Source organism: Hemitrygon akajei, chromosome 1, assembly GCF_048418815.1.
Source record: "Hemitrygon akajei chromosome 1, sHemAka1.3, whole genome shotgun sequence".
NCBI classification, from domain to species: Eukaryota; Metazoa; Chordata; class Chondrichthyes; order Myliobatiformes; family Dasyatidae; genus Hemitrygon; species Hemitrygon akajei.
In genome coordinates this window covers 127,123,394-127,145,235 of record NC_133124.1, presented here as the reverse complement: position 1 = coordinate 127,145,235, position 21,842 = coordinate 127,123,394, and the positions used below count along the sequence as shown (strand labels likewise).

Below are 21,842 nucleotides of genomic sequence, written 5' to 3'. Positions count from 1 at the left end.
ACTTGTTGTAGCAAAACTAATTACATACAATACTTAACTCAGTAAAAAATATGATATGCATCTAAATCACTATCTCAAAAAGCATTAATAATAGCTTTTAAAAAGTTCTTAAGTCCTGGCGGTTGAATTGTAAAGCCTAATGGCATTGGGGAGTCTAGATATTCCAGGGTTGAGTGAAGAGCCAGTAAACCAGTTGGCAAATTGGAGTGGATCTAAGCTGATTCTCAGGCAGGAGTTGATATGTTTCATCACCAGCCTCCCAAAACACTTCATCACTGTGGAAGTAAGTCGCTCTGGACAATATTCATTGAGGCAGGTTACTACATTCTTCTTGGGCACTGGTATGATTGAAGCCTGTTTGAAGCAGGTGGATGCCGTACATTGCTGAAGCAAGAGGTTAAAGATCTCAGTGAACACTCCAGCCAGCTGTTCAGTGCAGGGTTTTATTCCTTGGCCAAGTACCCCGTCTTGGGTACACCCTTCAGAAGACTGCTTGCATATCGACCTCAGAGACTGAAATCACAGGATCCATCGGCTTGACGGTCAAAGCGAGCATAGATGCTCATCTGGAAGTGAAGCTCTGTTGTTGCCTATGTCATTTGATTTAACCTTATAAGAGGTGATAGTATTCAAACCCTGAACACAACTGTTCAGCATCCTTCATTGTTTCAGGTTTAGTCCAGAATGGCCACTTCACCCGTGAGATGGCTTTCCGGAGATAGTCTTGTTGCTTTCTTGATCTGGCCTTCAACAGATTGTGGATCTCGTGTTTCTTCCAGGGTTTCTGGTTGGGGAAGACCCTGAATGATTTTGGGGTGGCACGCTCATGTACAACTGTTTCCATAAAGTCCATGACACCCGTGGTATACTCACTCAGATGAGGCCTTAAATGCGGCCCAGTCCACTGACCCAAAGCAATCCTGTAGCCGCTCCTGTTCCTCCAGTGACCAACTCTTTGTTGTCCTGATCTCTGGAGTTTGCTCCTTAGCCTCTGCCTATACACAGATAGGAAAAAGACAGCCAAGTGATCTGATTTCTGAAATGCAGTCTGATCATGAAACAGTAAGCATCCCTTATCCTAGTCTAATAGCGGTCTCGTGCATTGTGTGTTAATGCTAACTGGGCAGGCTTTTCTTCGAGCAAGCCTGGTTGAAGTCCCCGAGTATGAGTTGAAATGTGTCAGGATGAACTCCTTCTTATTTGGAGATGGCATCATGCAGTATCTCAAGCACTTAAGCACCAATCAGCTGCTGCTGGTATGTAAACTGTGGTCAGGATTATAAAGGAGAACTCCTTGGTAAATTGAACAGATGGCATTTGACCGTTAGGTGTTCAGGTTCCAGGGAACATGATTTCAGTAAGACCACCACATTGGAGCACAACCAAGAGTTTATCATGAAACACGCACCTCCCAATTTTGCCTTTTCCAAATCAGCCGTTCGATCTATTCTCTAAACTAAGAAGCCTTCTTATCTGATTACTGTATCTGGTGTGCTGGGAGAATGCCATGTCTCGCTCAGACATAGAACACAATATTCCCTCATTTCCCTCGGAGACAACAATCTTGCTCTCTAGTCCTCAATTTTGTTCTCCAGTGACTGCACATTTGATATCCAGGTAGAGGGAGCCTCATCCCTCTGCGTTTCAGCCTGGCTTGGAGAGCCTCCTCCTGCATCCTGCCAAGGTGCTGAACTTTCATCCGCTTAAACGTGCTGTACCTGCTGAGTTCTTCAGGCGATTGTGAAATCTGTACACTATCAAGTTGATTTAAAAGTACAGTGCTTAGAGGAGAATTACATGCCGCAGATTGCAGTGAGAGTAATTCAAGAGGTATATTTAAAAGTATTACACGCAGCCTTCAGAACGTTGCCATGGTTCACCGGTGCAATCTTAAGTGAAGGTTGAGGGTTGAAGAGGTGCTGTTAGAATAGCCCAAGTAAATAAATGCTCTTAAGATCCAACCTAATATAATTAGAGCCTTGATGGTGCAATATTGTACGCAGCACATCTTGTGGATAGGTTGTTGGTGGTGGCGGGAATGAGTGTTTGTGCTGATGGATGTGGTGTGTGTTTTGTTCTGAATGTCATAAAACAAGACAGAGCAGATGTTGAACATCCGAATTAAAAATAATGGTCACACTCAGCAGGTCAGACAGCAAGAAAGAATCAGAGTTAAAGCTTTGAGTTGATAACTGTTTGCCAGATCAAAGAAAAACAGGAGAAGTTTCCATCCGTCTGAGGAAATGTCATCAACTTGGTGCATTAATTAATCTCTCTCCAAAGATTTGTGGTGGGTTGGGGCAAGATTTGAGGAGATACAAGGTGAATAACTTGCTATAGGATACCCAGGCTTCCAATGCTTTTACTTGACCTGGGATCAAATAAATTTCTTGCTGATTGGCACCCCAAGAAGATTGTTGGTGAAGGAGTTAGTAATGGTAGTGCCATGTAAAATTTGCAACCCTGGAAGTGGTCAATCATAAATAAAACATAAAGAAGAGAAAATCTGCAGATGCTGGAAATCTGAACAACACACACAAAATGCTGGAGGAACTTAGCAGGCCAGGCAGCATCTATGGAACATTCAAATCTATTCCTCAGCTTTTTTATCCAGTCCTGCCGAAGGTTTCCGGCCCAAAATGTTGACTGTACTTTTTTCCATAGATGCTGCCTGGCCTGCTGAGTTCCTTCAGCATTTTGTGCATGAATAAAACATGTCTATGAGGATATTTCATTCCTGACTGCTTTCATTAAAAGATCACCATCTTGGTTAATCTTGGACCACGTCTGATTTCCTTTACTTGAGAAAGAAGAGTGAAAAATAATAAATCTTTCTGGTTCAAAGGTTTCAAACATAATTAAGGTGACAGGATCAGATTCAGTCCATTTATTTTTCATATTTATTTTGCCGATTCAAGTTTCATAACAGATTCCTTTTCAGCAAGTGAGTTTGATTTATCATGACTTTTTTTGTCAAATAAGCAAATATGAAAAAGTGTGCAGCCAAAAATTTTATTTTTAACAACAACAAAAAAAATTAATCGACAGGTTTCACTGGTGCTTTGCTGAGAAAAGGTGCTTGGTTGATGTTATTTACTTTGGATTTTCAAAATCAGTCAAATGCACCATGTGCACATCCAAAGTGCAAGCTAATGAAGCAAAAAGTTGGGCACAGAATTTTCCAACTGGGAAAGCTGATATTCAAGCTTTATTTGGTCGTCAGGGCAACAGATTGAAGGATTTCAAGTGCAAATCGATCCAATGGAAAAACATGTTTCTGCTCTCTCTTGTACTTATTTACAGAATATCATGCCGTGGGTCCTTTCTGACCTATAATCTGACTCCGCCCAGGTTCATTTAACTCTTAAAAAATAGCTGAATTTTGCTAGGAGCAATGGCGTTAAAATGCATCATTTGCAAGTTCACCTTGCTTTACTTTACCAAGTAAGCTAAATGTTATATATTCATAAACTAATAGATGATTCTGATATAACATGAATGTTCTTTTTGGCTATTTGTACTCGAATTGTTCTATTTATTTGTAGCAGTATTATTAATTTGCTTATTCACTTATTGTTATTATATTGTATATTTCTTTCTTTATAAGTCTTTTTATTAATTTTAAACAAACATAAATGAAACATGAATACAAAGAGCTTGAGAGTACATAATTAATATGTTAAAGTATAAATACAAATAGATGATAATCCATATATAATAATCTCCCAAACTCATAGTAATTATGAAAAATGGAGTAAATAAGAAAAAAAAACCCAAAAAAGAAAAAAAAACCTAACCAACATGGGCCATTGCATTATGTCAAATATACACAGTAGCATCAATAACTCCGCACCTCCATCCAAATAATTAAGGATAATAAAAGTAAGGTTTAGGAAAAGTCAGTTTAGCTCATATGAAAATGTTGAATAAATGGTCTCTAAGTTTCTTCAAATTTAACTGAAGGGTCAAAGACAACACCTCTAATTTTTTCTAAACTCGAACAAGAAATAGTTTGAGAAAACCACTGAAATATAGTTGGAGGATTAATTTCTTTCCAGTTCAATAGGATAGATCTTCTAGCCATTAATGTAACAAATGCAATCATCTGCCCAGCTGAGGGGGATAAACAACTGTTATCCACCATTGGTAAACCTAAAATTGCAGTAATAGGATGCGATTGCAATTTGAAATTCAGAACTGTTGAAATAATACCGAAAATATCTTTCCAATAATTTTGCAAACAGGGGCAAGACCAAAACATATTGGTCAATGAGGCAACTTCAGAATGACAACTGTCACAGGTTGGATTAACATAAGAATAAAATCGAGCAAGTTTATCCTTGGACATGTGAGCCCTATGTACAACCTTAAATTGTATTAGGGCATATTTAGCACAAATAGAAGAAGAATTGACTAATTGTAAAATTTTCTCCGACTGCTCAGTGGGTATAAGACAGTGAAGTTCTTTTTCCCATTCCTTCTTAATTTAAAATATAAAATTCTTAAATATAAAAATTTGGGTAATACTATCATCTTAATAGCATTAATTTGACCAATATTGTATATTTTTGCAGATTGTGTTCTCGCACATTGGTTCATTGTCAGGCTTTGTGTCTAGTTTTTCCACTGATTTTGTTTTATTTCTTTGTTCTACTGTGAATGCCTGCAAGAAAATGAAACTTAGGGTTGTATATGGTGATATAAATGTACTTCAATAATTTTGAATTTTGAATTATTCATAGATGGTTGACTGGAGAGGCTGCACTGAAACATAGAAACATAGAAAACCTACAGCGCAATACAGGCCCTTCAGCCCACAAAGCTGTGCTGAGTATGTCCCTACCTTAAAAATTACCTAGGGTTACCCATAGCCCTCTATTTTTCTGAGCTCCAAGTACCTGTCCAGGAGTCTCTTAAAAGACAATATTGTATCCACGTTCACCACTGTTGCCGGCAGCCCATTCCACACACTCACCCCTCTCTGCATAAAAAAACTTACTCCTGACATCTCCTCTGTACCTACTCCCCAGCACCTTAAACCTGTGCCCTCTTGTGGCAGCCATTTCAGCCCTGGGAAAAAGCCTCTGACTATCCACACGATCAATGCCTCTCATCTGCAACATTATCTCTTGGCTCCTAAACTCAATCCCATGATTGATGAAGGCCAATGCTTTCTGAACCACAGAGTCAACCTGCACGTTCCTGCATAAGAATGGCTCAAAAACAATTCAAAATATTTTTAATGCTGATTTTTTCAAAAGAAAACAGATTGTTTGCAATGGTAACTAGATGGTTTGTCACACATGTTCACTTCAAATTCATGTGTAATTTGGATCTATTTTTAGATTTTTTAAAAAACAGGATGTTTGCTGAGATCCTCCAAGTAGAAACTCTCACATTCAATATTCTTTGTGTACCATAACGATCAACACAACTTGCAGACCATGAAACAATGACAGAGATTTGTGTGGAGAATTAAAATTCCAAAATCAGTGTGTGGTAAAAAAAAAAGAAAGAAAGATATAAGCTAACCCTTTAAATGGTTATCGAATAAAATTTGATGCTCACACCAAAGTTGTGATTTTGTACTTGTGTTTAATGTAACTTTGGCAGGAAGTGTGTGGATGTAGATTTATGTGAGTGTGAACATCACAGACTGGATAGAAAGCAAATAGCATTGGGTAGAAAAGAGAGAGATAGCATAAATGCTCGCTGCTTTAAATAAAGTAGGATAGTCTTAAAAAACTCATTGTCACGTCAGTCATGTGCCTTTGAGAATAGAAACAAAACATACACTCTATTATGGTGTTCTTGTACGTAATAAAGTGGCCACTGACGGCATGGTTGTAGTCTTCTGCAGCTGCAGCCCACTCACTTCAAGTTTTGGCTTGTTGTGCATTCAGATATCCTTTTCTGCACACCGCTATTTTAATGCATGGTCATTTGAGCTTCTGTCACCTTCCTGTCAGGTTGAACCAGTCTGGCCATTCTCCTCTCACCTCTCTCATCAACAATCTGTCATCCACACTCAGTGGTTTCTCTGTAGTGGTGTGCTACACGCAGCGCTAAAATAACGACACGGAGTCGGTAAACTGCAATTAAAGATGATTTATTCGAACTTCACAGTCTTGCTTTAAAGCCTCCCTCATCCCGCACTCCCCGGGCGCGAATGCTGTAAGGGACACATACTCACAAACCCCCACAGGCTTTTTCCCTTTGTTGTGGACCTGGCCTTTGTACCTGTACGCTGGCTATTTGTGAGCCGGTACGAGTGCGCTAGGAAGTGGGTCGCCACATAACCGCAACCTGGGCCGCTGTGTCCTGGTCGAGGGAGCTCACCACGTAGTAGTAACGGGTGTCCTCTGAAATTATCTGCCGAACGTGGAATTGGGCTTCTGCTTGCTGGAACCATAGGTGAGGTCGTAGTGTCCAGAAGCTTGGCAGTTTCAACGAAACCACATGAACAGATGCGACGTCGGTCATCTCTGGTCCAAAAATCGTTTGGACCGTCGGGGTCACCAATTGTAGCGGTGTGCTACACGCAGCACTAAAATAACGACGGAGTCGATAAACTGCAGTCAAAGCTAATTTTATTCGAACTCCACAGCCTTGCTTTAAAGCCTCCCTCACCCCGCCCTCCCCGGGCGCGGATGCTGTAAGGGACACGTACTCACAAACCCCCGCAGGCTTTTTCCCTTTGTTGTGGACCTGGCCTTTGTACCTGCGTGCTGGCTATTTGTGAGCCGGTTCGAGTGCGCTAGGAAGTGGGTCGCCACATCTCTATAAATTCTAGGTGGTCAAAAGATGTATGGTTAGGGCTAATGAGTTGTGGGCATGCTACATTGGTGTTGGAAGTGTGGCGAGTCTTTTGGTCTGCCCAGCATAATCCTCATTGATTTGATTTGACGTAAATGGCATATTTCACCAAATGTTTGATGTGTCAATGTACAGTGCTGTGCAAAAGACAGCCTTAGACTTTTACAGAGTACTGTGTATTCATTTTGCTCTAGTTACCAAATTACACTCAATACTACTGAGCTCACACAAAGCTAAGTACTCTTACTTCTGTTTCCCAACCACCTTCCTACCTTGGCCATACATCCTAGCTATATATATGTATCTAAGTCTTTTGCACAGTACTGTAAGACTAATCTTTCTTTCAAAATCATTGCTGAATATTCTTATTCAGGCTATACCTCCAAATGCTCATAAATCCCATCTTTAAGAAGCCTCTCTAATTCTTCGTCCAGCACAGATGTGAGACTCACTCGTCCGTACTTCCCAGGAATATCCTGATTACCATTTTTTGACCAAGAAGAAGAAGCGGTGTTCTTTCCTGGCGAGACAAGATCAAGTTCGAGCATCTTCAGTGTTTCTCTGTTTCAGGATGCATATTGTATACATTTCTCTGACATTAAATGCAACTATGGAATTATTATTTTCCTATGAACCTTCTTTTTAGAACTGAGTAGACAATCAAAACCCTGAATCTAGTTTAAGAATAGGAATGCTCAGTAATTGCATTATGACACATGCATTACACTAAACATTGTAGTTTCCCTGTAGTAACGTTCAAAATTCTTGTTATTTCAGGTGTGAATTGCAAGGAGGACCTGAACACTGACTCTGTAATTAAACGTCAGGACGTAGTCAAGCTGAAATGTGCGCATCCTCAGACAAGCAAGTTGATCCAGTTGTCCTGGCACAAGAGTGTAAATGGCAAGAAGCAGAATGTTGCTATCTATCATCCTGACCTTGGAGAGCACATCTTTCCTTCATATAACAGAACTGTTAAATTTCTGTCATCTTCCATCAATGGAGATATTACGATGAATGCATCAGCAGCAGATGAGGGCATTTATCTATGTTGCATTGACACTTATCCTAATGGGAAATTACAGAAGACAATTGAAGTAATAAACCCAGGTAAGATACTACAGTTCAGCCTATAAAATTGGGTTTTCTATGCGGGAGGGCAGTGCTGACTGAGTAGTGAGCTATTCGCTTATTCATGTTTTGCTAATGCAATCAAAATTTAATTCCAATTCCTGCATCTTTGTATCATACGCAATTACAAAGACTTATTTCTTGTTACTGATCGGGGAAAAGAGGCTAGGCTGCACAGGCGCGTGATGTCACACGCCAAAGGTTTAAAAAGGAGAGGAATTCTTCAACGACCTTTTTAAATGGAAGCAAGAGGCTGAGAGTGAAGGACTAAAGACATCTTGGAGAGAAGCCATTTTCTTTTACTGATCGGGGAAAACAGGCTGGACTGTGCAGGCGCGTGATGAAGCACGCCAAAGGTTTAAAAAAAGACCACCATATACAGCGGCCATTGTCGTAGCGGCCATTATCGGAGAGGACTGAGTCAGATTGGGATAGCTTTGGCTCACAGGCTTCGGCGTGAACAGGCAGAGGTGAGGGTAGATTCTGGTAAGTTTTGTTTTGTTTGTTTAGAGTAGAGCGAATGCCAGGCAGGACATTGGAATGCTCCTCTTGCAGGACGTGGGAAGTCAGGGAGACCTCCGGTGTCCCTGACAATGATACCTGCAAGAAGTGCATCCAGCTGCAGCTCCTAAAAAACCGCATTAGCGAACTGCAGCAGGAGATGGATGACCTCTGGATCATTTGGAAGAATGAGAAGTTTACAGATAGTAGTTTCAAGGAGGTAGTTACGCCAAAGGACCAGCACATAGGTAATTGGGTTTGCATCAGGCGAGGGAAGGGGAAAGGGGAAGCAGAGCAGGGCTCCCCTGTGGCCATTCCCCTCAACAACAAGTATACCGATTTGGATACTGTTGGGGGGGAATGACTTACCTGGGACAAGCTGTGGCAGCCAGATCTCAGACACTGAGTCTGGTTCTGCAGTGCAGAAGGGAGGGAGGAAGAAGAAGAGAGTGGTAGTGATAGGGGACTCGATAGTTAGAGGTACAGACAGGAGGTTCTGTGGTCGCAACAGAGACTCCTGAAAGGTTTGTTGCCTCCCGGGTGCCAGGGTCAGGGATGTCTCTGATCGCGTGCACAGCATTCTGAAATGGAAGGGTGAACAGCCAGATGTCATGGTACACATCGGTACCAATGACGTAGGAAGAAAGGGTGAGGAGGTCCTGAAGAGTGAGTATAGAGAGCTTGGTAGGAAGTTAAAAAGCAGGACCTCGAGGGTGGTAATCTCAGGATTGCTACCTGTGCCACGTGCCAGTGAGGGTAAGAGTACGATGCTCTGGAGGATGAACACGTGGCTGAGGAACTGGTGTAGGGGGCAGGGTTTCAGATTTCAGGATCATTGGGACCTCTTCTGGGGCAGGTGGGATCTGTACAAGAGAGACGGGTTACACCTGAACTACAAGGGGACCGATATACTTGCAGGGAGGTTTGTTAGTGCTATTGGGAGGGGGGAGGGGTTTAAACTAGATTTGCAGGGTGATGGGAACCAGAGTGCCAGAGTAGATAGTGGAGTGGGGGTGAAAATAAATGATGTTAAGGTTCATGCATAGTCACAAATAGAAGGGTTGTGTGTGGTGGTAATAATCTTCTGAGGTGTGTCTATTTCAATGCGAGCAGTATTGTGGGGAAGGCTGACGAGCTGAGGACGTGAATTGACACGTGGAATTATGACATTGTAGCCATTAGTGAAACTTGGCTACAGGAGGGACAGGACTGGCAGCTTAATGTTCCAGGGTTCTGACGTTTCAGATGTGATAGAGGCAGAGGGATGAAGGGTGGGGGTGGGGGGGGGTGTTGGCATTGCCAGTCAGGGAAAATGTTACAGCAGCGCTCAGGCAGGACAGATTAGAGCGCTGGTGTACTGAGGCCATACGGGTGGAGCTGAGAAACAGGAAAGGTATGACCACATTAATGGGGTCGTATTATAGACCACCCAATAGTCAGAGGGAATTGGAGGAGCAAACCTGCAGAGAGATAGCAGACAACTGCAGGAAACATAAAGTTGTGATAGTAGGGGATTTTAATTTTCCACATATTGATTGGGACTCCCATACTGTTAAAGGTCTAGACGGGTTAGAGTTTGTAAAATGTGTTCAGAAAAGTTTTCTAAATCAATATATAGAGGTACCGACTAGAGAAGATGAAATATTAGATCTCCTATTAGTATACGAATTAGGACAGGTGATGGAAGTGTGTGTAGGGGAACAGTTTGGTTCCAGTGATCATAACACCATTAGTTTCAACTTGATCATGGATAAAGATAGATCTGGTCCTCAGGTTGAGGTTCTAAACTGGAAAAAGGCCAAATTTGAAGAAATGAGAAAGGATCTAAAAAGCATGGATTGGGACAGGTTGTTCTCTTGCAAGGATGTCGTTGGTAGGTGGGAGGCCTTCAAAGGAGAAATTTTGAGAGTGCAGAGTTTGTATGTTCCTGTCAGGATTAAAGGCAAAGTGAATAAGAATAAGGAACCTTGGTTCTTTAGGGATATTGGAACTCTGATAAAGAAGAAAAGGGACATGTATGACATGTATAGGAAACAGGGAGCAAATAAGGTACTTGTGGAGTATAAAAAGTGCAAAAAAAGAAATCAGGAGGGCTAAAAAAAGACATGAGGTAGCTTTGGCAGTCAAGGTGAAGGATAATCCAAAGAGCTTCTGCAGGTATACTAAGAGCAAAAGGATAGTAAGGGATAAAATTGGTCCTCTTGAAGATCAGAGTGGTCGGCTATGTATGGAACCAAAAGAAATGGGGGAGATCTGAAATGGGTTTTTTGCGTCTGTATTTACTAAGGAAACTGGCATGGAGTCAATGGAAGTAAGGCAAACAGGTAGTGAGGTCATGGAACCTATACAGATTGAAGAGGAGGAAGTGTTTGCTATCTTGGGGCAAATCAGAGTAGATAAATCCCTCGGACCTTGAAGGAGCCTAGTTTTGAAATTGCAGGGGCCCTGGCAGATATATTTAAAATGTCGGTATCTATGGGTGAGGTGCCCGAAGATTGGAGGATAGCTCATGTTGTTCCGTTGTTTAGAAAAGGCTCTAAAAGTAATCCGGGAAATTATAGGCTGGTAAATTTGACATTGGTAGTGGGTAAATTATTGGAAGGAATACTAAGAGATAGGATCTACAAGTATTTAGATAGACTGGGACTTATTAGGGAGAGTCAACACGGCTTTGTGTGTGGTAGGTCATATTTAATAAATCTATTAGAGTTTTTCAAGGAGGTTACAAGGAAAGTGGATGAAGGGAAGGCAGTGGATGTTGTCTACATGGACTTCAGTAAGGCCTTTGACAAGGTTCCGCATGGGAGGTTAGTTACGAAGATTCATTCGCTAGGTATACATGGTGAGGTAGTAAATTGGATTAGACATTGACTCAATGGGAGAAGTCAGAGAGTAGTGGTAGAGGATTGCTTCTCTGAGTGGAGGCCTGTGACTAGTGGTGTGCCACAGGGATCAGTGCTGGGTCTATTGTTATTTGTCATCTATATCAATGATAGGGATGATAATGTGGTAAATTGGATCAGCAAATTTGCTGATGATACAAAGATTAGAGGTGTAGTGGACAGTGAGGAAGGTTTTCAAAGCTTTCAGAGGGATCTGGACTAGCTGAAAAAATGGGCTGAAAAATGGCAGATGGAGTTTACTACAGACAAGTGTGAGGTATTGCATTTTGGAAGGAAAAACCAAGGTATAACATACAAAGTAAATGGTAGGGCACTGAGGAGTGCAGTAGACAGAGGGATCTAGGAATTCAGATACAAAATTCCCTAAAAGTTGCAACACAGGTAGATAGGGTAGTAAACAGAGCTTTTGGTACATTGGCCTTTATAAATCAAAGTATTGAGTGTAAGAGTTGGAATGTTATGGTGAGGTTGTAGAAGGCATTGGTGAAGCCGAATTTGGAGTATTGTGTGCAGTTTTGGTCACCAAATTACAGGAAGGATATTAATAAGGTTGAAAGAGTGCAGAGAAGGTTTACAAGGATGTTGCTGGGACTTGAGAAACTGAGTTACAGAGAAAGGTTGAATAGGTTGGGACTTTATTCCCTGGAGCGTAGAAGAATGAGGGGAGACTTGATAGAGGTATATAAAATTATGATGGGTATAGATAGAGTGAATGCAAGCAGGCTTTTTCCACTGAGGCTAGGGGAGAAAAAAAACCAGAGGACATGGGTTAAGGTGAAGGGGGAAAAGTTTAAAGGGAACATTAGGGGGGGGCTTCTCACACAGAGAGTGGTGGGAGTGTGGAATGAGCTGCCAGCTGAAGTGGTAAATGCGGGCTCACTTTTAACATTAAAAAGAAACTTGGACAGGTACGTGGATGAGAGGTGTATGGAGGGATATGGTCCAGGTGCAGGTCAGTGGGACTAGGCAGAAAAGTGGTTTGGCACAGCCAAGAAGGGCCAAAAGGTCTGTTTCTGTGCTGTAATGTTCTATGGTCCTATTCTGTTCTCTTCCCCAAAAGTTTGAAAGGTCACCTCCCAATCATTCATTTTGGCAAATGATTCCTGACCTTTAGAAGCTTACCATTTCAGGAATAAGATTGAAAAGCTGAGGACTATATGGAAGGAAAGTGTCAGATTTATCCTAGGGTGAATTAAAAGGTCAGCACAACATCGTGGGCTTGAGGGCCTCTACTAAGCTGTAATGTTCTATATTGCTTCTCCTTGTCCTTTTCCTATCTATTTTGTACTGATGGCCTTGTGTTACCAAATCAAAGTGAGAGGAGGTGGACTTTCTCTCCATATTCTACAAATATAAAAATGCTTCATTAAATTTCATCTTGGCTCTCCTAGATCTAGTGGAATTGGCTCCAGACATTTCCCCCCCATAGGTGTTTCCCCCTTTTTCCACCCAGTGTACACTTCTTTAAAAATTGCTTTCTGTTTCTTTTAATAACATTTTCTCACAATATTCATTTTTTTAAAAAGTTAGCTTTATTTGTCGCATAAACATTGAAACATCAAAGCATACGGTCAAATAGATTGTTTGCATCATTCCAAATCAGCGAGGACTGTGATGGGCAGCCCAGAAGTGTTACTACACTTCCAGCACCAACACTGCATGCCTCCAACTCACTAAACCTAACCTGTATGTCTTTGGAATGTGGGAACAAAATGAAACACCCTGAGGAAACCCACACGGCTTCAGGGGAGAATGTAGAAACTCCTTACAAGCAGTGGTAGGGATCGAACCCTGATCGCTGATCATTGTCACCGCAATATCATTATACTAACTGCAAAACCACTGTGTCACCTATTGTACTTAGTGTGTTACTTATAAATTTCTCTTGATGTCTTTTGTCTTAGTTTCATCATACATGTCATAATTTAAGTTTATTTACAATGCTACACCAGAGGAGAGCATATTAAATGACCATAGATCCCTCAAAATTGCCATGCAAGTTAAAAAGGTCTGTGGTGCATTGGCCTTCTTTAGTCGGGGGCTTGAGGTCAAGAGTTGCGAGGAAATGTTACAGCTCTGCAAAACGCTGGTTAGATCACACTTGGGATATTGTGCTTAGTTCTGGTCACGTCATTATACAAAGGATGTGGAAACTTTACTGAGGATGTAGAGGAAATTTACCCAGATGCTGCCTTGAGTAAAGCATATGTCTTATGAAGATAGGTCGAGTGAGCTAGTGCTTTTCCCTTTGGAGAGAAGGATGAAAGGATACTTGATAGAGGTGTATCTTAATGACTCTTGTGTGATTGCTATACCCTTAAGCAACTCAGAGTTTATAAACCAGAAAACTACTCACCATGGATCAGAACTAAAAAAAAGCCTCTCAGACGAGGGGTGAAACAGCTTCTAAACAACACAGCAAGTCCAGTTGCCTTGATTTACTACTGCTTGATATACAATGACCTGAATGACTGAGAACCTTCATAGATGAGATCATAAGAGGCACAGATAAAGTGGATAGCCAGAGACCTTTTCCTGGGGTGGAAAGGGCCAAAGGGGGGCGGGGGAGGGTGTGCATAATTTTAAGGTCACTGGAGGAAAGTATTGAGGATTGTCAGAGGTTAGTTCTTTACATAGAGAGTGGTGGGGTGATGGAGGTAGATACATTATGGACATCTATAAAACTCTTAAACAGGCACATGAATGATAGAAAAATGGAGGGATATATAGGAGGGAAGGGTTAGATCAATGTTAGAATAGGTTAACATCGTGGGCCTAATGGCTTGTAATGTTATACGTTTTATGTTCTACATTAATATCATAACCTAGCTCACATGAAATTCCTCTCAAATGATGGGGACAGTGCAAGGGGTCATGAATTATTTGCATTTATTTTCATTCTAAGTTGTCAGTTAATGCTCGGCTATCATCTTAAGCATTCTTCACAAGGTATTGAATAGTGAACCAGCAGTCATTTCAATTGATTTTAAACAACTCAATATTTGGAAATTTGGCAATGTGTATGTTCATTGAACATAATGAAAAAACCCATCATTTTCTGAAAGCTGTCCAGACCAATTCCTGTAAGCCTGTATGTTTTGGTTTCTAATTCACATAGCTCAAAGCTATTCAACTTCTTTTAAATATAAATAAACCCTTTCTGTTTGACTGCTATCAGAATATATGGTTGTATCAAGTGCATCTTTGAACGCTTCGTTCCATTGAAAGTGACCACTTTGGTGGGTATAGGAATCCAAGCCAGTGTGGTCTTCTGCTGCTGTATCATATCCACTTCAAGGTTCAACGTGTTGTGCATTCAGGGATGTTCTTCACACGCCTCTGTTGTTATGTGTGGTTATTTGAGTTACTTTCACCTTCCTGTCAGCTTAAGTCCTGGGACTAGAATTAGTCCAGTCTGCTCCACCAATTCTTCATGGCTGATCCAATTCCCTCTCAATCCTATTCTCCTACCTTCTCCTTGTAGCCTTGCAAGCCCTGACTTATCACGAATCTATCAACTTTCGCTTCAAATATACTGAATGACCTGGCCTCCACAGCTGTCTGTGGCAAAGAATTCCACAGATTCTCCACCCTCTCCGTGGCTAAAGAAATCCCTCCTCAGCAACACACACAAAATGCTGGAGGAACTCAGCAGGTCAGGAAGAATATGGAAATGAACAGATAGTCGATGTTTGAGGCTGAGACCTTTCTTCTGGACTAAAACTTCATTCTAAATGGGCATCCCTCTACTCTGAGGTTCTGCCCTCTAGTCCTAAACTCACCCTCTATAGGAAACATCTTTTCCACACAAACTCTATCTAGACCTTTCAACATTCGATAGGTTTCAAAGAAATCCCCCCCTTCATTCTTCTTAATTCCAGTAAGTGCAGGCCCAGAGCCTTCAAATACTCCTCATATGATAAGCCTTTCATTCCCAGAATCATTTTGTCAACTTCCTTTGAATTCTCTCCAATGTCAGCACGTTCTTTCCTAGATAAGGGACCCAAAACTGTTCATAATACCCCAAGTGAAGCCTCACCAGTGCCTTAAAAGACTCAACGTTACATCCTTGCTTTTAGTCCTCTCAAAATGAATGCTAACACTGTATTTGCCTTCTTCACCACTGACTCAACTTGCAAGGAAACCTTTAGCGAATCTTACACAAGGACTCACATGTCCTTTTGTACATTTGACCTTTGAATTTTCTTCCCATTTACAAAGTATTGTGTTTTTATTCTTTCTATCAAAGTGCATGACCATACACTTCCTGACACTGCATTCAATCTGCCACTTCGTTGCCCATTCTGCTACTTCCTCTGCAGCCTCCTGCTTCATCAACACAAACTGCCTCACCGCTTATCTTTGCATCATCTGCCAACTTAACCACAAAGCCTTCAACTCCATCATCCGAATCATTGACATGCAATGTAAAAGGAAGAGGCCCCAACACCGACCCCAGCAGAACTCCTTTAGACGTCGGCAGCCAATTAGAAAACGCTCCCTTTATTCCCACACGATCAGCCAATGCTTTATTCGTGCTAATATCATTCCTATAATACCATGAGCTTTTATCTTGCTAAGCAGTTTCATGTATGGCCCTTTTTTCAAAGGCCTGCTGAAAATCTATTGATCCTTCTTTGTCTATCCTGCTTGTTGTTTCCTCAAAGAATTCCAACAGATTTGTCAGGCAAGATAAAGAAACCATGCGGACTTTAACCTATTTTACCATGTCACTCCAAGTATCCCGAAACCTCATCCTTAACAATCAACTCCTACATCTTCTCAGCCACTGAGATCCAGCTAACTGGCCTATAGTTTCCTTTCTTCCTTCTTGAAGAGTGGAGTGATATTTGCAATTTTCTAGTCCTCTAGCAGCATGTCAGAATCTAGTGATTCTTGAAATGTCATTACTTGTACCTCAACAATTTCTTCAGCTACCTCTTTCAGAACCCTGGTATATGTGTTCCACCAGCATTTTGTGTGTGTTGTTGTTTGAATTTCCAGCATCTGCAGATTTCCTCGTCTTTAGTCTGATTTATCCGGGTGACTTATATACCTTCAGTTCCCAAGTACCTTCTCCCTAGTAATAACAGCTGCATTCACTTCTGCCCACTGACACCCTTGCATGATACTAGTGTCTTCCACATTGAAGAATGAAGCAAAATACTTACTTAGTTCACCCACCATTTCCTTGTCCCCCATTTTTACAATTCCAGTGGTATTTTCCATTTGTCTGATATCTACTCTCATCTGTCTTTTGCTCTTTATATATCTGGGATAAAAAAACTTTTGGTATCCTCTTTGATATTATTGGCTAGCTTTCTTACATATTTCATCTTTCCCTCCCTACGGCTTTTTAAGTGCCTTTTATTGTTTTTTAAAAGCTTTCCAACTCTAACTTTCCATTAATTTTTGCTCTATTATATGCCCTTTCTTTTGTTTTTATAAGACCAGAAGATACAGGAGCAGAGTTAGGTCATTTGGCCCATAGAGTTTGCTCCGGCCCTTCATCATGGCTGATCCAATTTTCCTCTCAGCCGCAATCTCTTGTCTCCACCCCGTATCCCTTCATGCACTGACTAATCAAGAATCTATCAACCTCTAACTTAAATATACATAAAGGCCTGGCCTCCACAGTTGCCTGTGCCAAAGAGTTCCACAGATTCACCACCCTCTGGCTAAAGAAATTTCTCCTCATTTCTGTTCTAAAAGGACACCCCTCTATTCTAAGAATGTGTCCTCTGGTCTAAGACTATTCCACTGGAGGAAAGATCCTCTCCACATCTACTCTATGTAGTAGATATTTGATAGGCTTCAATGAGGCCACTCCTTGTTCTTCTGAATTCCAGTGAATACAGGCTCACACCCATCAAACACTCTTCATATGACAAGCCATTCAATCCTGGAATCATTTTCGTGAACCTCCTTTGAACCCTCTCTGGTTTTAGCATATCCTTTCTAAGATAAGGGGCGCAAAACTGCTCACAATACTCCAAATGAGGCCTCATCAGTGCTTTATAAATTCTCAACATTACATCCCTGTTTTTATATTCTAGTCCTCTTGAAATGAATGTTAACATTACATTTGGCTTCTTCACCACAGACTTAACCTACAAAATAACCTTTGGGGAATCCTGCACTAGGACTCCCAAGTCCCTTCACACCTCAGTTGCTTTGTATTTTCACTCCCTTTAGAAAATAGTCAACCCTTTCATTTCATCTACCAAAGTGCATGAACATACATTTCCAGACACTGTATTCTATCTGCCATTTCTTTGCTCATTTTCCCAATTGGTCGAAGTCCTTCTGTAGCCTTTCTACTTTCTCAAAAGTATCTTCCCCTCCAAGTCTGAAAACTTTACAACAAAGCCATCAATTCCATCATCTAAGTAATTGACACATGACATAAAAATAATCTGTCTCAATGCAGACCACTGTGGAACACCACTAGTCACCAGCAGCCAGCCAGAAAAGACTTCCTTTATTCCCACTCTTTACTTCCTGCCTATCAACCACTGCTTTATCCGTGCTAGAATCTGTCCTGTAATACCATGGGCTCATAACTTGTTAAGGAGCCTCATGTGTGGCACCTTGTCAAAAGCATTCTGAAAATGCAAGTGCAAAACATCAGCTGTTTCTCCTTTGTCTGTCCTGCTTGTTATTTCTTCAAAGAATTCCTACTGATTTGTCAGGCAAGATTTTCCCTTAAAGAAACCGTGTTGACTACAGCCTATTTTATCATGTGCCTCCAAATACCCTGAGACCTCACCCTTATTAATCAACTCCAACATCTTCCCAATCACTGAGGTCAGACTAATTGGCCTATAGTTTCCTTTCTTTTGCCTCTGTCCCTTGTTGAAGAGTGGAGTGACATTTGCAATATTCCAGAATCTAGTGATTCTTAAAAGATAATGCTTTTGTGATCTCTTCATCCACCCGTTTCAGAACCCCAGGATTTACACCATCTGGTCCACGTGACTTACTTGCTTTCAGACCTTTCAGTTTTCCAAGAAACTTCTCTCTAGATAGGGTAACGTCATCCACTTCACTTAACTTAACCCCTGACTCCTGGAACTTCCACCATACAACTAGAGTCTTCCAAAGTGATGACTGATGCAAAATACTTATTTAGTTTATCTGTCATTTCATTGTCCCCCATTACTACCTCTCCAGCATCATTTTCCAGGAGTCTGATATCCACTCTTGCCTCCCTTTTACACTTCATGTATCTGAAGAAACTTTTGATATCCTCTTTAATATTATTGGTCTGCTTACTTTCATATTCCATCTTTACCTTCTTAATTGACTTTTTAGTGGCCTTCTGTTGGCTTTTAAAAGCTCCCCAATCCTCTAACTTCCCACTAACTTTTGCTCTATTATATGCCCTCTCTTTGGTTTTTATGTTGGCTTTGACTTCTCTTGTTATCCACAGCTGTTTCATCTTCCTTTATAATACTTTATCCTCTTTGGGCTGCATGTAACCCATGACTTCCAAATTCTAGCTGCTCAGCCATCATCCCTGCCAGTGTTCTTTTCCAACCAATTCTGCCCAACTCCTCTCTCATGCCTTTACTCCACTGTAATACTGATTCATCTGACTTTAGCTTCTCCTTCTAAATTTCAGGGTGAATTCAATCATATTATGATCACTTTCCCTGATCTCTCTCCAATGCTAGCACATCTTTTCTTAGATGAGAGCCGCAAACTGCTCACAATACTGCAAGTGCAGTCTGACCAATGCCTAATAAAGCCTCAGCATCACATCCTTGCTTTTGTATTCTAGTACCTATCAAAATGAATGCTGACATTGCATTTGCCTTCCTGACTACAGAGTCAACCTGCAAGTTAACCTTTAGAGAATCCTGCACAAGGTCTCCCAAGTCCCTTTTTGCACCTCTGATTTCTGAATTTTCTCCTTATTTAGAAAAGAGTCTAATCCTATATTCCTTCTTCCAAAATAAATGACCACTCACTTCCCTACACTGGTATTCCATCTGCCACTTCTTCTAATCTGTCTCAATCAGATGTTAATTAATATTAATTGGTAAGTTAATGACTTCAGAGCATCTTATTGCCTTGAGGGAATGACGCTGCCAGCTTATTGGCTACTGGGAAGACAGTCTTTCTAAATTTGTTAGAAAATATCTGTTTTTATCAAACTCAAAGTTAAAGCCTACTATGGGGAACACCAATGCTTTAAACTAAAGCAAACTAGCTCACTTCAAACTTAATTAAAATTTGTACATGATGATACTAGGTATTAAATTGTGTTGTGCTAATTGCCTTCCTTAATTATTTTTAAAGCAAATTTTTCCAGCAGTCGAGTAGCAGATACCTACGTGACATTGGTCCCAAAGAGCAATATGACCTTATTCTGTGAATATCCAAGTGGGAGGCGTGTTCGACAGGTGATGTGGAAAAAAGTGTCCGAAGAAGAAATAAACACAATAGTAATCTTCAAACCTCCATCAATATTCATTGGCTATGACTACAAGGAAAGAGTCCAGTTTAACAACCTTACAAACAACAGTCTGACCATACAGAATGTGATGTCAATTGATATTGGGAGATACTATTGTGAAGTTATCACAGATAATGGAAAATGGAGCAAAGTCTTTGATATTGGTATGGAAAGAGGTAAGTGTTTATCTTTATCCAGTTTTCCCATCTTTGCTTTCCCGAACACTTCTGTGGCAGGGTTAATTCCGGGACATAATTGTCATTTCATGTTCTAATTTAGAAAAATCCCAGTAGATCTGAACTCACTTTTATTGACAAAGGGGTGATAAAAGAGTGATACAGACTTCATTTTAAATGCTGACAGACTTGGCACATTTAAAATTTGGACTGTGGATTCCAAACCAGAAGACAGCGAATAAAATAAAATCGGATTTTGAAAAAGGAGCTAGCGCTTTCCTGGAATTTATGACAAATAAACTCTTCGTGGGCTTCCAGCCAGGTACAGGTATCAATGATAACTAACGTTTTGAAGACAAACTCTGCCATCTTCTCAGGCATCATCCCTGAAGAAGATGGCAGAGTTGGTCATCAAAATGTCGGAAATAATTGATACCTATACCCAGCTGGAATGCTGAGAAGAGTTTATTCATAAAAATTGGATTATGTTTCCTCATTTGGGTTGGGGGGGTTAAAGGCTAATGGCTAAAGGCTAAATCAAGCAAAGTCTAAACAGATGCTCTACAAAATGAGAGAGTGTGTAGTGGTTTGGCCAGCCTGAGATATATAGTGGAGACATTAAACAAATGTATACTTCATCTTGTTTATGCATTTGGAGATCATTGGCAACACATTTCACTGTATGTTTCAACGTATACGTGACAAATAAACTTGCATTTTGGGATCAGAGAGGAATTTCCTCTTAGAAAGTGATACAAGTTGATGATGGTTTGGTCAAGGTAAACCATCATGATGGGGGTGTTATGTCTCACAGAAGCAGAAACAGGGAAATATAAAAAATTTTTGATTCATACAGTAAAATTCCAGTAAGGAGAGTGCCCTGGAGGATATAGGAGAATTTCACTTTCCTGACACAATATTTTATATTTCTTCAACACCAAAACAATTATGATTAGCTACAGTTTCAATTGCTAACTTTAACACTTGTTATATTGTCATGAGAGATAATGAGAGGCATTGATCATGTAGTTAGTCACATGCTTTTTCCCATGGCTGAAATGGCTAGCATGAGAGGGCATAGTGTTAAGGTGCTTGGAAGTAGGTACAGAGGAGATGTCAGGGGTAAGTTTTTTACGCAGAGAGCAGTGAATGCATGGAATGGGTTGCCAGCGTTGGTGGCTGAGGCGGAGACAATAGGGTCTTTTAAGAGACTCCTGGATGGAGCTTAGAAAAATAGAGGGCTAGGGTTAAGCCTAAGTAGTTCTAATGTAAGGACATCTTCAGTACAGCTTTGTGGCCGAAGGGCCTGTATTGAGCTGTAGGTTTCTATGTTTCTATGTCATGTAAATGTACAACGTAACATTTTAATAGTAGCAGATCACAACTAGCAGAACCGCTTTGAATATTCAATACTGATGTCTGTTCCAAAAGCCTCTGACTACAACCTATGAGCGCAACCCAAAATATATCCCTTTTGTTACAGCGCTGAGGGTGGTGCCATGAATATACAACCAACTAGAATGTTACGTGACAAAATAGCTCTGCCCTGAACTGTGTAATAAGTGGCAGGGATGCACCTTTAACAATATGCTAATTGCAGGAACATCATCTATCGTCTTCCCCTGTGTAGGTTCAATGGGACAAAATCCAAATAATTGGTTTCACTAGCCACAAGGTATCAGATGGAAATTACGCACTTCCCTGAAGACTAGTTCTCCTTTTAGTTAATCTACAATGATGCTATCTAACATTATCCACCTTCCAAATAATAATCCCTAACAGCGGATGGCTTGTACTGGAAGAATTTGTCGTTCCAAGTTTCTGGATATCTTTTTCCCCTCTTCTTCAAAGGTT

The 21,842-nt window shown here is 40.8% G+C and overlaps 1 protein-coding gene across 2 annotated transcripts in view; it reads left to right on the top strand.

The window, feature by feature from the left end:
- Nucleotides 1-21,842, top strand: part of cd226 (CD226 molecule) — an 81,334-nt gene that overhangs the window by 30,401 nt on the left and 29,091 nt on the right. For both annotated transcript variants that reach the window (XM_073051682.1, XM_073051690.1), the window contains exons 2-3: nucleotides 7,594-7,926; nucleotides 19,656-19,988. In XM_073051682.1, the coding sequence (XP_072907783.1) occupies nucleotides 7,594-7,926; nucleotides 19,656-19,988 (666 nt within the window). The remainder of the gene's footprint in view (nucleotides 1-7,593; nucleotides 7,927-19,655; nucleotides 19,989-21,842) is intronic.